The following is a 15752-nucleotide window of genomic DNA, read 5'->3' as shown; positions in this document are numbered from 1 at the left end:
ACTTTCCAACGTGCCGGGGTATTTTTTTCTCTTTTTTTTCTTGTTCCATTTCTTGTTTGTTGCCCTTTTTACTTTCCCATATTAACAGCTTTGCGTATCAAATACAATTTTTTCACCCCAAGCTCGTCAAGGCTGTTACGTATAGGTATATCGTATTTATTTTCAACTCGTCAGGTTATCTTGACTCTAAAAATGCAACGGCTCAAAGCCAGGACACACGATACGCATACGCTTGTATGCAGTTTGCGAAATCGAAGAGAAAATCAAACGAAGTTTGCAATAATTGAATGATTTATATACCGTTCTGCACAAAATCGCGAGCGGATCCACTTGTAATATTAAAAATGAACTTGATGAACGTTGTATGCAATTGTGACGTTCGTCCAAAAGAGATTTGCGATGCTGAGGGATGGGATAATGAAAGTGGTATATTGCGATGAAACATCTGAAATTGATATAGAGGTGTCTATGAATGGCTGAAGGGTTTGACTCTGTTAAAACGAATTCCTCTAGGAAATAGATGACGAACAGTTCATTGTCAGTGATTTCTCTCATTTTCGTTGAACTTTACTATCTTTTATGTGCCGGCCTTTGAACATCTCTGGATCTCTTCGTTTTATTTCCTTTTCTTACCTACATGTTACGAATGAAAAGGAAATACCTGGTTCACCACCACGGGGTTAAAGACAAGGCGATTTACGTTCTTTGCGCCGTCTATCGCGTGTACCTTTATGCCGTTGTAACCACCTTTTAGCCGCTTATGTACTCCCGCAGAATGTATAGTGTATTACCAGAGCAGACAAGCCAACGTGCGCTTCACCGAGAGACAGCGAGTCGTCTGCTGACGGTAGAGAATGTATGTCGATATCGCAAAAACTTCTTTTTATCTGATTCGGTTTCTTTTTTCTCATACCGGAATCTATTTTGCCTCGTTTCGCTCTATTTCTGACGTTCTTTTGCTACTTTTCAACGCTCTAACCTGCGGTTTGAGAAAAGCGTCTGCAGGGTGTACTTTTAAAGATGCAAAATTTATTAAAAACTTCCTATCGCGCGTTTCCAAGGATGCTCGCCGATCGATTGTGTTTTCAATCTCGCAGTCACGCGAATTATTGCAAACCTACAACTTTTATACGCTTAATGTTCGGTATGTAAATATTTCTAAAAAACTATTAAAGTCAACCCCGTTGCACGATCTACGCATTAGCTTCGCGGACTGCTGAATTTTAAAACAACTACGTAGAACTTGATAAGCAATTGAAACATATTTTTATTTTTCATCGAAATTAGAAATCCAATCATCATTTTACACCTTTGTACAATTACATCGTCAAAGTTTACGTAATTTTGATTGGTTCATTTTGAAATCGATTGTCTGAGGATTAGCAATAATTCAGTCTTCTATGTCGTAGATCACGGTTATATTGAATACTGTATTTATGTGAAGACTGCGGAATTCTTGCGGTCACATATCGGTTCTTCTTTCATTTTTCCGCTTCGTCCTCGTGTTGTCAATATTCCGGTCGACTTGATCTCACCTGCGTACATCCGATCAGCGTTATACTTGATAAAACTATTCTTACGACCGGCGCAAAACGAATAAATATTACGTAACGTATTGTAAATCCGCGAATATCGTCAAATCGAGTTACAAAGTCAGTCGAATTTAAGATTCTACTACATATTATCACTGTTTCGAATATTGATTTCGTGATCAATAAAAGTATCATATAATAACCGCCGCGTCACAGAAATGGCCGCTTATTGTCAGATATTGTTACTCGTAACGTTCCATCTTAGAACTTAATTTAACGACTGATTAATACACTTTTTGACCAGCGTGGACAAAAGGTGGCTACGCATTACAATAAAGGTATATACAAAATGATATATAGGAGCACGTAGCCCGGAATAATAATTAAAGACACGTAGCTACGTGTATAACGAAAAGGAGAATCGTCGGTTTTCGTTCTCGGTCAACCAACCAGATATTTTTACTTTACCTCGTTTCGTTCCCTTCCCTCCTCATCTTTTTTCTCTCCTACGTCGTCGTTTTCTGCCCCCCAACACAAATCCCCGAGTGAAGGCGGGTTGGCGACCGGGTTTGGGGGCTGGGGGCGGGAAAACGAGGTTGAGTTGCGGGGGTGGCGGCGACGGCGGCGGTAGCTGGCGAAGCGAAGCTCATTTTGTCGGCAACGGATGGAGGAGAAGAGTCCCGGGGTGGCGTCGTCCTGGCTCGGGGGCGGAAGAGCGAGAGAGACAGGGTGAGGCAAAGCCGGAGTGTAAGAGGAAGAAAGGGGGGGGAGCGAAGCGAGAGGAAGAGGGTAGGACACGATGAGGGAGAATTACACGCGGCAGCGAATGAGGAAAATAGATACCCTGCACGTCGCCACGGCGGGAAGCAGCGAGGAACGTCGAGTCGAGAGAGCGTAGGACGGAACGCCTGGATGGCGACATTATTAGACGCCCCCGGTGAGTGGGTGTCCTGTTGTAGGTACGGCTTCGCTTCGTATTTCTCCGTGTGCAGCCTCCGTGTACGGACACTCGCTCACCTCCACAAGACGAATAGAAGAGAATAAGGAGTGGGGGGGTGGAGGAGGGCTGGTCGGACGACGAGAGCTACGTTTCAGGGTGATCCTCGAGAAGGGGTTGGTTTCGTAGTAATTAGTAGAAAAGATGGGGCTGCAGATGAGGCGGAGGCACGAGTACCGTTGAAAACCCACCCTTTTATTCCACCTTTTTTCTTTCTCATTCTTTCTGGTTTTTTTTTTCTTACTTTTTCTTTTTTTTTTTTATTTCACCGTAATGCCGATTCCTCAAGCTCCGAAATTTCTGTCGAACAGCCGATGCGCGCGGTTAGGTATGTTTGTTTCGTTATTCTTTTTGTCTTCTTGCCTTTGTTACCAACTATTCTTAAACCTTTACCTGAACCTTTAATCACTGATATAATATTCCATATTCAATATTCTTATCGCAAAGGGATGTGTAACGAGAGAAAATATTTTCATTCTACAAGACTTGTGTCTTAGGTATTGTAATGTGATTTACGGACAGGCGTGATTTTATCAGCTTTTCAAGTAAGTTGTATAAATATAAATAGGTGAGTGTGAATAAGAGTCTGCATAGTACACGAAACGTACCGTCCAGATATAAGTAAAATTGTAAAATTTGTTGAGTAATCGTATTAATTTTTGCGATTCAAGTGGCGAATCGAAGAAAAAGCAGTGGTATTGAAACATTCATAGGTCGATTTTTGCTTCTCTTATAAACACAAATTCGTGTGCATCACTGTTTCGAATAAACAAACAAAAAAAAAAAAAAAGCTACGAGAATGGTTATAACACTTATAACGTAAGTTGAAAGAGAACGAGAGATATATTACGATTTCATATTAAATTGCTAAATAATAAAGTTTCGTATCAACGATGCATCAGAGCTGAAATTTTTTAAAATCAAGACATAAAACGGCAGAGGTTTTGAGCTGAGTGACCAATTCATTTTATTTGGGTGTTTGGTTTTGTTTTTGAAAACTGTCTATCGGTGATCGGACCAACAGAAGTTCAGAAAACCTTACAATAGGAACTGTGATCGCGTGGGCGGTCGTATCTCGCCCATAGAACACACGTGTGCGTTCCAATCAGCAAATATTGAACCTACGTACGCATACATGTATATATGCATATAAATATATACATGTATATGCATATCTCGAAACTATTGTTCAATCACCCCCAAAATCGCGATATGACGCTCTATCGGTTCCATAGAGGTAGCGTATAGTATAGAGAAGCTGCAAACAAACAATATTAGTAAACAATGGCGGGTCGACGTCACGTGCGTGGAGAGGCGTCACTCGCAATCAAACGTATGGCCGGGCATATTGGAGCACATGCAGATCTTTCTCTTGTCCCGCTGGGTGTGTGCAGCGTGCACATCGGTGCAGCAACGCTCGGCGTTCACCGGCTGAGAAGTGGGTTGGGGCCTGAACTTATCCCTGGCTTATCCTGAAATTAAACGCTGGCGGTTATCCCGGGCTTTCATTCGATTTGAGATTGAGAGATAGACGGGGCAGCGATGATGAGAGAGGGCGAGCCTCGAGGGCGAAGGGTGAAGAACGGAGAACGGAGAACGGAGAACGGAGAATGGGATATGGGGAACGGGGAATGGGGAATGAGAGGGTCGTTGAAGGCTGACGCGCTACCGCGGGGGACGAGACTCAAAGGCCCTCGGGGGGTCAAAATTAAAATGGCTGTCACGTGAGCGGCAAATGGGGTGCGCGCCGCTTTCCGCGATGAATAAATTGCCCAGCGCCGCACCGGCTGATAGACTGAACCTAACCTAACCCAACTTCGAAACTTTAAAGCCTTCGGAGATGCAGGGGAGAAAAAACTGTGGAAGCTCGACGTCGAAGAGATACAAGGACCGCTTCGCCGTCCAAAAACTTCGCAGTGGTACGAGGAGGTACAAAGGGCGAAAGTCAACCGCTTCCTTGCGGAATCGAAACTTTGCCCGCGTAATATCGACTCGCGCCGATACCTGTTGGATACACGTGCGATATATACGGGTTTAGAAATGGCAATGCAACGCGACGTCCGCCATGTCCGTTTCGCCCGAGGGGACGCGTCGCGTCGCGACGCCGGTTTTACCGCACAATATACGATTCACGTCGAGCCCTTGGGGTTCAAGTTGGAATGTCAATGAGGGTAGGAAGGTACTGCCGGGTGAGGTAAGGGGGTTAATATGCGAACGTTCGCTGGCAACCAATCGCAAACTTCTCCCGGCTGCCTCTGGCGTGCCCTTATAGAGTCGCCGCCATCGCTTCCGGTGCGCGAATCCTGCAGCATACGGCATGCGGCGCTTGGTGCACTTTGTGACTAAAAAATTAATCAACCTGCCCTGCACGGTGGTATTTACATCGCTTTCCCTCATCGCGTTGCGAACTCGGTGAATTCGAGTCGAGTTTTCTCCACTTCTTCAGCTATACACGCGGCTTATGTAGCGATGACAATTGTCGAGATGAGGATCCGCTTCTCCTTGTCCAGGTTCTTGAACTCATCGAGTGGAAGAAACAATGGAGGATCCTGGCGTAATCTCAGGCGAAGTTCGGTCTTCAAGTACATCACAATAGGGGCGGTTTGCAGAAAGTGAGAATTGCCGACATCTATCGATTTTTTCTTCGTCTTCTTCTTCTTCTTTCTTGTTCGGTGAATTTTTCTTTTCTCTTTTACGCCATTGGCTTCTTCAACTTTCTCACAATGGTCGGAAAAGGATCTTTTCAATTCATATTCGAGGACGGTACTTAATGATTCTTGTTTTGCAGCACGCAGTTCGTTACACGTGACTTGATTTTGCAAAGAACGCGGGAATATAAAAGCCCGATACCGCGGATCCTCGGTATAATTTCTACATCCGCGCACGCTTTCAATTCAGATTTCGTACGTATATACCCAGTTCCCCCCGCATTCTTTCCTACACTCTTATATGCGTGGGCGATGCGAATGTGCAGGGGCCGAGATTACTGCCAGGCAGTAATTAGTGGTTTCGCGTAATTATTACGAGCAAACCTCGGGATAGGTTGCGAGAGAGGGTTTGCCGTGATGGAAGGTGGAAACAGGGTGGCGGAAAAGGACCCTCGAGACATGCTGCAGTTTTAGAGAAGCAGCCAGCCGTTTCATTCGTCGCACGTCACAACGTTATAAATGAAAAAAGCCGTCCGAACTCGACTACGCGAGTTTTTTTGCCCACGGATATTTCTACACTTTAACATTACGCAGAACTCTCTCACTGTCGTATGCAGGCATATTTAAACCCCATAAATCGATGTCGACGGTATGGGAGAAATTTCAATTCACTTCCCATAGCCGAGGTATGTTCTCGATTACATAACTTGGGCATTCAATGGGAGTCCCACTAGTATACCGTAACGTTTAAAACAGTAATTCTTCAGTTATATCTACCTGCATCGTTGTAATCATTGATAAAATAGTCTGAATTTCCTGATTATTGGCTATTGAACGACCCCGAAGCCACACAAAAACCGTGTAATTCCGGTGAAAATCGTTACGCAGTGAAATCCATGTATATTTACCACACTGATTGCTTCGAATTTGATAGTTTTTAGACAGTTTAATTTCTTTGCGAAACTTCGTGATATCGATTATTATAGTTTAACTTCGAATTGGGTACGCTTCCTCATTAAGCCGGTAATTTCTGGCAGTGGTACCTTCTCGAAGGAGAAAAAGCAAAGGATTGCCTCAAGCAAGCTGATCACAGCTAACAAAATCCCTTCTGCTTTTAACTTCCACTATAAAGAATCTCTAAATCTGTGCCCCGAAGCTCGGCTTGAGGGACTGGCAAGGGTACGCGGTATACAATATAATATGACGGAAATGTCAGTCAATTAATAAAGAATCATAACCGAGCCGACTAATTTCCGCTTTTGTTGTCGCTCGTGATGGACGGACGGACGGACGAGTGGCCATTATGCGGTATTATGATTGGTCAGATCCGTATCTCGACAAGCTGTTCCGTTCCGCCTTTCAAGTCCGGAGCCGTCAAAATGTTCCGAGCGGAACCTTTTGCCGCGTACACGTGCCACCGCTACCAGTCGGGGCCCTTTGGAGTTTGGTTATGCCTAAACGGATGGCGAACGGGATTCGGTTGGCATTAATTGGCGGGATCGGAAATAGGAAATTAAAATGGAAAAAAAAAAAACAAAAAATATGAAACAATAATACTCGTCGTCTGTGACGCAGGTGGAAGTTGAAGTGTGTGTATTATGAATACCGTTTCGAAAAGCATGATATTCTCCCCTTCTTTCACTTCTTCTCCTTTATTTTTATTACAACTGAATTCGCGAACGGAGTATCGATTTCTAATCCACCAATCCATTGCTAGCTGTTATCATTTGATCGAGGTTTTGGCTCTTATGTTTGTTAACCCTCCGATTTTTACAGACATCATTCGTCTCTCGGCAGGAAAATGATTAGTTGCTCTGGTATTGGCATTAGGCCCTAATATATTTGAAACAATAGCTCGCCCAATGTAACTACGTACTAAAATATAATCAGGATGTTTCAAATTTATATTTGGAATGAAAAGGAGCATCTTCTCTCACACTTATACGAAAAAAAAGATGTTACTAATTATTACAACTAGGAATATTAACAATTCTCGTGCATTAGAAGCTTTAGAAACTGGAGAGCTGCTGTAGTTCTGAAACGCAGCATGTTGAACAATCATTTTTATACACTATAATTTACTCCAAGGAATGGTGTTAACAACCATTCAAATTGTATATGATTTACCATAGGTTATATCGCAGATTCGTCAATGGTGAATTACAACCCAGCCGAACTTTTGATTCATTTTTTTTTTTTCACAGTAAACCGACAATTTTCATCCATTGAGGATAGAACTCGTACATCGACGAGTCGATTGAAAATTAGGGTCTCGTCCGCGACGATGATCAAAACACTTTGTAAAGGAAATTCAGACCCTCTGACGGCTGAGAAGCGGTCCCCAGGGCTGAAGTAATTACAAGTAGTAATCTCTCAGAAGACCTGGAGGATTCGAGCCGAGTTTCTCGTACCTACAACGGAGTGTATAGACAGACCTCGGATACAAGTTCACCGCGTATTTGTGCCGCATGCGTGCGTGTAGCCGTGTACGTGTAGTGGAATAATATAGTTAAGCCCGCCGAGGCATTCTGTGGTGCAGGACCACTGCGAAGGGTGAAGGTAAAACGGTTTCATTACGGGGCTTTGCGAGCCGCGCGGAGCCAGGGGGAGAGCCACGAAAAGGGATAAGGGATAGGGATGAGCGAATATCTCTCTCGCCCTCCCTCCCTCGCTGGCTCTCGCTTGTCGTCTCTGTCCGTCTCTTGATTCCCTCGGGTCGTATCCTGGGTCCCCAGATCGCCGGAGATCAGAGAGGATTCTGCAGGGCGTACAGAATTCTGAACCCGCGAAACTCACTCGGGGTACTCCGACCACCCTTATAGGCGCGGCACGCACTCGCCTTGGCCAAACTAGGGACAAGACCTTCGCCGTTTGTTACGGCGGCAGCGAACTCCTCTTTGAATAATGAAAAGTTACGACCAGGTGACTACTTCGTCATTGCGACGCTTGTACGCTGCAAGGCTGTGTTACGCGACTCGAGACATACCCCTCATTTATTTGCATAATACATATCGCTGTTAGCGGCTCAGTCTACGCGTAGTAACTCGGCCAAGCGACCAGGTCACTTGGCTTCGTACGATTATCGTTGTGACGTATTGAATCTGACTGTAAAGTATGCGAAGGACCGGTTTTTTTTGTTTTTTTTTTTTTTTTTTTTTTTTGGAGAAAAACAGAAAATGGATCGTTGAATTTTTGCTACGATTTTTATAGATGCTAGCTGAACTGTTCACGATTTAATCTTGCCCTGATTTCACGTTTACTTATGGATGTTCTTTTGTGTTCTAAGTATCGAAATACTGATTCAATACAACTGAATGATGCATGGTGAATGCGATAAAACTGACGAATGGACTCAAGAATCCGAAGCAGTCGACTCAAAATCACTTCAAGGTTTCATTTTTCTTTCTCACTGAAAATTGTGATTAGCATTTCTGAACGTTCATTGAACCTCCTCGAGCGTTTGGCCGATGTATTCTTACATAATATGAAAAGACGTCAACTATTGAAACTTACATTGAGGGTGATTTGTGGTCAAGGATTCTTTCTTATTCCTCTTATAAATAAAATACGCAAGTTCAAATTATAGTTGAATTTACATATTTTCACCACGTGTGCTCCCAATGAATCGATACTCAACGGTCTATTCGAGACAACTCGGAGCTGCATCCCTACAACTTATTTCTAATGCCAGTAATATGGAAAAAAGGTGACTTATTGTGCGATACTTATAGTTCAACAAACGGGTGCTCATAAGCCGATCGAAGTCATTTCAAAATTTCAGTGGTAAAATACGTTCATTAAAGCCAAAGGTACCACATTAATCAATTATACGGTTGTTTGTGCCATATTAATGTCTAGAAAAAGATCTTCTAGGTTGGCCAGCTCTAGAAAACTAGAAATTCTTCTACACTCATGTTGACTCAATCTGCGTTTCGATTGCACATATTTGATTAAAACCATTGCTCAAAAGACAAGAGATGATGAATCGGGCATGTGTGAACTCTGCTCTTGTCTTTACACATTGTTTAAATATGGTGGAAAAAATTTCATGATTACAGTTATTTCATCTGTACGTGTCCATTTCGTGGATCGAAAAGTCAAGAAATGGTATGAAAGGTGATAAATTTTTCAACAGTGGAAGTGTGAAATACTATGGAATAGTACGTGATAATATACAATTCGAATGGAGGCGAGGTGCAGGTATACAGAAACTTGCAAAACGAAGATTGAAGCAAATTACATTTCTTTTCGTGATAGTACCTATTTTGAAGAACTCTTTTGAGATGCTTTCGAGGTCATGGATTTAGATCGCATGGAACCGAATTCCAGTTGTCAACTATGATCTGTCTGTGCTGTGGTGTGGAGGTCAATTAGAATTGTTGAACAGGAAGTATTTGGGCTGCAAATCCATGACATACCTTCCATATTACCCAAAGAACTAAGATGGAGAATACCAGGCCCAGAGTTACATGGATAAGGTAAAGGCTGAAATATACGAAAGTATATAAAGCATGAAAGATCAATAAACCTTTCGGTACTTTCAAAGGTGTAATGTAGAAATACGGATTTATCTGATCAAAAGTGTCGTCGTCTAGTCCGTTTTTCGTTCGCATTGGGCATCCCCGAAGATAAATTTTCGAAGACTTGTGACCATTTTGAGGCAATAATCATTTCAATCTATGTTCCGCATGCCGATGGGAATTTTTTTTTGATGTTCAGGTCCAAGCTGCTTCCAGAAGTGTCGAATGCTCGCATTTTCGAAATCCCATTGGAAGTGGCCAAAATACTCCATGGCGCGCCATGTCTCTCCAAGCTTAAGTGCAACTTTGTACATTCTGAAATGAACTATAATTGATTTGCAGTGTAGGATGCCTACCTGCATCTGTTACCAAGCATACCTACCTTAGCCATTTATAGTTTTCACCGCGTTACCGCGACAAAGCAACATTTAAATACTGCATTCATTTCCAACTTACTGCGGTTTTCGTCCGGTTTATCTCGCACGTACGAATTGATGATTTTGCATAAAGTCACCAAGTTACATCACGGCAAATGACGATTCACATTTTATAACTCCTAGGGCGTATTTCAATGGTGGTTTATAAAAACTTTCAATACCCAGTTGCAACAGGTACGTGCGCAGTGACGAAAAAATATTTTTGCACACACATAATAAAATCCAAAAGTCAATGTAAACAATTGACATGGCAAAAATTACCGATTGATGGTTTAAAAATTACGAACGGTAGATCCTTAGCAAACTTGGCGCCTAAGCCCTCGGCGATGGGTTTACTGAATTTATATGAGTTTGGCCATTCCTCCGTAAAACTGTAAGCAAATATTGCGATCACAGTTTAATATTCTGTATATTCAAGATTTAATTATGTTACACGGTTGTTTCGGCAAAGTATCGAATAGTTAAATGTGTGTCTCGCGACACTCAAAATCGTCCTCACACATGTACGCACACTCGCGTGCAATGTTTACTTGCCGTCTCTGCGTCAAATCTCGCCTCTTGCCCGTGTCGCGACTCAAAACCTATCAGCTATATCTCATGTATTGTCTACTGTCTCGAAATCATGTATGTGTATAATCTATGTGTTCTCTTGCTCTGTAAAATCATCAGTCTCTGTAACGTTCTCTTGCGATACGGTTTGTATCGCCTCATCGAAGCCAACAAAAATCTCGTTTATCGGCATTCATTATCTCTCTCCATCTCAACATCACTTTCGTTTCATTCACACTCGTTCTCATCACTAATTCGCGGATCCCACGTCGATGATCCATATCTTTTTGCCTTCTCTCTAAACAACGGTGTTAGACAAAAAACTGGCACTTTCAGTGTGTTTTCGGAATAATTATTTTCCTTGGTATTTTTAATGAGCTGATTTATTTCGTCGTAACTCACGGGCGAGGGGTACATCTCCTCACCGATGGATTCCCGAACGCAGTGACTGTACGCAGTGAAGAAGTAGACACCGATCTGAAATGTGGTGACAAGGTATCGTTTCTACAAATTCGTTTCTCCCGATTGCCGAATACTTGATGTATCACTAAAACTTCGTCCAAATCAGCCGAGCCATTCTTCTGGAATTTGCGATACATAAAACAATTATTGAGAAATTCGAAATTTGGGCGTATCTTACACGCACCCACACACAAACACACACAAATGGTAGATGCTAACTGCTTCGAGAGTAATTGAATTTCCTCGAAAATAATTTTTCAAGAATTATTGATTGACTCATACTATCAAAGCTTGGGTATCAAGTCATGGGACACTTTATATAACCAGTGAACAGATTCTTTTTGAATAATCCAGGCAAATTTATGTTCAAGTCATTTTTGACAGAATACTCTTGTTGATCATTGGGGCAATTCAGTTTTTTTATTCCAATGACTGTTGCGGTTTCAACATATCCGTCTAATATATACCAGCATTTCCAATTCTATTATGTTCATTAGTGTGTGCTACGCGTGTTTATCCAAGTATTTATACACTTCAACTCTCTACAATGCATCGCTGACACGGATAATTAAATATCATTGAATGCACGAGTGGAACAGTTGACCTCCGAAATTAATGACTAGTAGTTTTAGTTATGTTAAGAACACCTTTGAAAAGGTCGGCCGATATGTTTTCATACCACATAACAACGCGTCAACTTGTGAAATATCCAACGTGTATGGAGCATTCATACGTACGCTGAGTTTTATTCGTGTTCAATTACTTCTTTGCGAACTTGTTTTCTGTCACGCAAACGTACACACCCCTTTTGTTTAGCTAAAAATGGCCTTCCATGACAATTGAACCAACGTGTACCTAGGAGGTATCTGTATCAAATTCGAAATTTATTGTAGAACAAATGTGTTACGTTGCTTCTTTAGAGCAAAATATATCTTGGCATAAATATAGTCAAAATGGAGTTTATCGCAGCGGATTGAATTTCTTTTAACCTGTAACTTGAATCGATTTGAAAATTAAGTGTACAGGAGGGTGGCCAGGGCTACCGCCCAACAGACTACCGATTTTGAAAGTGACTTTTAGAAATCCTACGATAACCACCAAAATATATTTTCAAGTACATGTATATGAAATTGAAATACGTGTCATGGATTTGTTCGGTTTCGAAAGATATTCAATATTACCATTTCATCAACACGATACCACATCAAACACAATCCGGATAATTTACTGTGGACAGTATCTAGGGCTATGTATAATAAGAAATAACTCAGACAGAGGTTTAATCAATACCATTAAAGGACTTCCGGATTATCCGCATAATCAAGATGCCGAGTATCAAAGGCTCTGCGATATTGCTGAGGCAGAGACTAAAATAGATAACATAGTTAAGAACCTACCAACAAAGTAGATGATGTTCCTGCAGATTGTAAAACATTTTTAACAGGATTCTCAATGTCCGACTAAGATATATGTTTTTGAAATTATTTTCAAATTACTAAGAAACGCCCATACAAAATAAACTGATTAGACTTGACTGCTACAAAGTGTCATTTTGAGAAATCAAGATTTCGAACAGTTCATCTGTCGTTATTTTATTCCTGCATGTTTGAAATTTCGATATCTCTGCCGGTCAAGTTTTGACCCTTACCCCAATTATACTGGTACAAAATTTGGCCTGATTGTTGCGTAAAACAAAACTTATTTATAGATATTTGTATTCTGCAATGCATGTAAAATTGCACTGGCTGTGGTATTTTCACATCAGTGATGCGTAGGCTTTGATATTAGTGAAAACAAGTAACATTTAACGGGAATAATACAGTTTTTCGTTCGTGCAGTAGACACACGTTCTAGGCGTGTCATCTTCTTCCTCACAGAAACAGTAACAACAGTGAGGTTGTGGTATATAATTTATTTATCCTTATACAACCGGTAAACGTACGAACTGTGAGATTTAAACGGTTATCACTCAAGTGCAAGGGCTTTATTTTTCAAATCGAATAATTATTATTTTAGATTCGAATTTCTGATATTCGCTACTTCATTTCATTTCATTCTGCTAATCAAAAGGAGCATGGATGAGATTTCTCAAATTTCCATCTCAATTTTTTCCTGATCGGTGAATTTTTGAAACACTCCCACGAATTTCATAAAAAAATCACGCTAACCTCACCGATTCAGTTATGCCGTGACATCGTGACGCCAGAAATCCCGTGCTTACGCTTTCTGTGAGCAAGAAAAGGACACAGCTTCTAGAACTCGCATCGCGCAAGCGTCAAGCTTCATTTCGTTCGTCAGACTTGGCCTTTGTTGCAAAGTCCAACCAGCTTATCGTTAGTCATATTTTACCGCTTGTTCAGTCTCCTTAGGATTAGTTCGCGTTAGTTACTTTCGTTCGAGGCATGAGTAGGTACGCAGATATACCTGAGCCAGTCGCTCGGTTGGTCGAAGTATCGCGTATGGGAGGACGATAGGGTGGAAAGGGCGCAGGGTGGCTAGGGGGGGGGGGGGAGGAGGGACGCCAGGGAGGTTCGGCGGTATGTTTGATGTCCCGCGTACCGCGTCTAGCGGTTACCATTATACGTACCTACAAGCATTGCATTAGTTGAGCAGCTTTCGTACTCTCCTAACATCATTATGATGATTATTATTTATTCCGCACATTATACGCGAGCTCCCTTTTTCGTATATCAGATGGGCGGAGAGCCTCAGACTAGTTATTAGGCCCGTGACGGCCGGGCCCATAATCCGAACTCTCGTATAATACAAATTCGAAATATAATGCCCATTAGCGAAAGCTCGTATTCAGCCTCCGGGAACCCGGTGATCCTTTTACTCTCCCATGTATATAACTGATTGTCCGTGCTCTAAAGCGTGCATCATGCGTTATACGACGGGCCAAATCACTGGTTCAATTCCATTTACAATTTATTCCCATCTGATTTGTCGACCTTAATATATTATCGGTAGGTATCGAATGTGCATCCGGTGATTGGATATGACGAAAGAAATTTTAAATCTTCTTGAAATTTTTGTTTCAGAGGAATTCCGACAGCAGGTTGAAGAAGTGTTTGAGAATGCGAATGCCGCATTGTACGAAACGGAATCCGAATCTGATAGTGAGTATCACGGCAAATTACTATACTTTAAAATGAGGGAAGGAAAAAAAATTAGCCATTTTTGAAATTTTTTGTGAATATGGTTTTGCAACTCAAGAATCGAATCCCAATCTCGCTGTTTGCGCGGACGGATACGACGGTAATCTTTCGACGAAATTTTGATCTGCACGGCTTCGCACGTCTTCAGAAAATTTTATGATCACGAAACATTTCGCATCGCTTTATTTTCATTAAGTTGTTATTATTATTTCAAGCTTGCACAGTTTTTCACCCTTTTTTAAAAACTTGTTTATTATAATAAAGTACCATGAATTAATTCATCTTCGACGGAAATTCATGCGTATAATACGCGACGCATGATATGCATTACATTCTGAAATATTTTCGCGAAATTATACGCAATGTGAGGAACTTGGACAAAGCCTCGGGGAAATATCGTAAATACATCGCGTACGAAATGTATTTGAATTGGTTTATGCACAAGGTAAGCGTGTCTGATGGATCTTCAAAGAAATTTCAGGCATCTGTTCTGTTATGAACGAAAAATTTTAAAGCAAGAGGGTTTGCTGAACTTCGCCACAGTTCGACGCTTCTGCAGATGACAGTTTTCAGAACTGTACATTTTCATGAATATCAAAGTTGGAATTGTTTTATGCCAGTAAACCGGCTAATGGATCTAAAGTTTCGCATTTGTTCCAGTTTCTGTTACTACAATGCTGCCCAAACGCAATTGAAATTGGGTCGAGATTGAATTTTTATATCGTAAAACATTTAATTAGGCATCTATACCCAAATACAAAATAGGCGACTCAGTATTTTGTATGCTTTCACTGATTTTGGTGTTTCGTGATTTTTGTTTGTTCTATTTTACTATATCCCGTGTTATATTATTACATGTCATTTCCTATTTGGTGTTCACTTGCTTGCTTCAGGCATACGCCAGGTACAAAGGACGTACATCTATCGCCAGTCACTGGGATGATATTGTATCGGCGTTTGTAAAGTATGATGAAACTATCATCCAGGCAAACGAGTCTGACAATTCTACTCTTGGGTATGCGTTTGAGAATTCTTGGCTATCCGACAATCTTGATATATATTCTGCATTAAATTTTGTACAAAACTTGCCGCGACTGCGATTTTTTTTTCTTTTTTTTGTTGTGGTGTGGCGAAGAATGGTGTAAAACAATTCCTTTTATCTCGATAAATCAGTTTCCTGCACTAAGGCATCTACTTCCGTCTGAGTAACAGTCTTTCAATCTTCTGATATGCTCTTGGTCAGTGTGTCGGATCTCGGTATAAGGTAATTATCATGTCTGCATCTGACTACATCATATTAATTCATGGTTGCATTAGGTAACTGCAGAGTGTACTTAATAATAATGTGATGATAATCAGCCCATTATGAGGTATACGAATGTGGTAGTATTCGATAGTAAAGTTAGTTTATTATTCAGGTATGTGAAAGAATCACAAGTGATACGACAA

The 15752-nt window shown here is 41.4% G+C and overlaps 1 protein-coding gene across 1 annotated transcript in view; it reads left to right on the top strand.

Moving 5' to 3' along the window:
• The window catches only part of LOC124177853 (Fanconi anemia group J protein-like), a 69051-nt gene that overhangs the window by 41402 nt on the left and 11897 nt on the right, over positions 1 to 15752 (top strand). The window contains exon 4 of the mRNA XM_046560723.1: positions 14187 to 14264. Within this exon, the coding sequence (XP_046416679.1) occupies positions 14187 to 14264 (78 nt within the window). The remainder of the gene's footprint in view (positions 1 to 14186; positions 14265 to 15752) is intronic.

Source organism: Neodiprion fabricii, chromosome 3 (assembly GCF_021155785.1).
Source record: "Neodiprion fabricii isolate iyNeoFabr1 chromosome 3, iyNeoFabr1.1, whole genome shotgun sequence".
Taxonomy (NCBI): Eukaryota; Metazoa; Arthropoda; class Insecta; order Hymenoptera; family Diprionidae; genus Neodiprion; species Neodiprion fabricii.
This window is presented reverse-complemented; position numbering and strand designations above follow the sequence as displayed.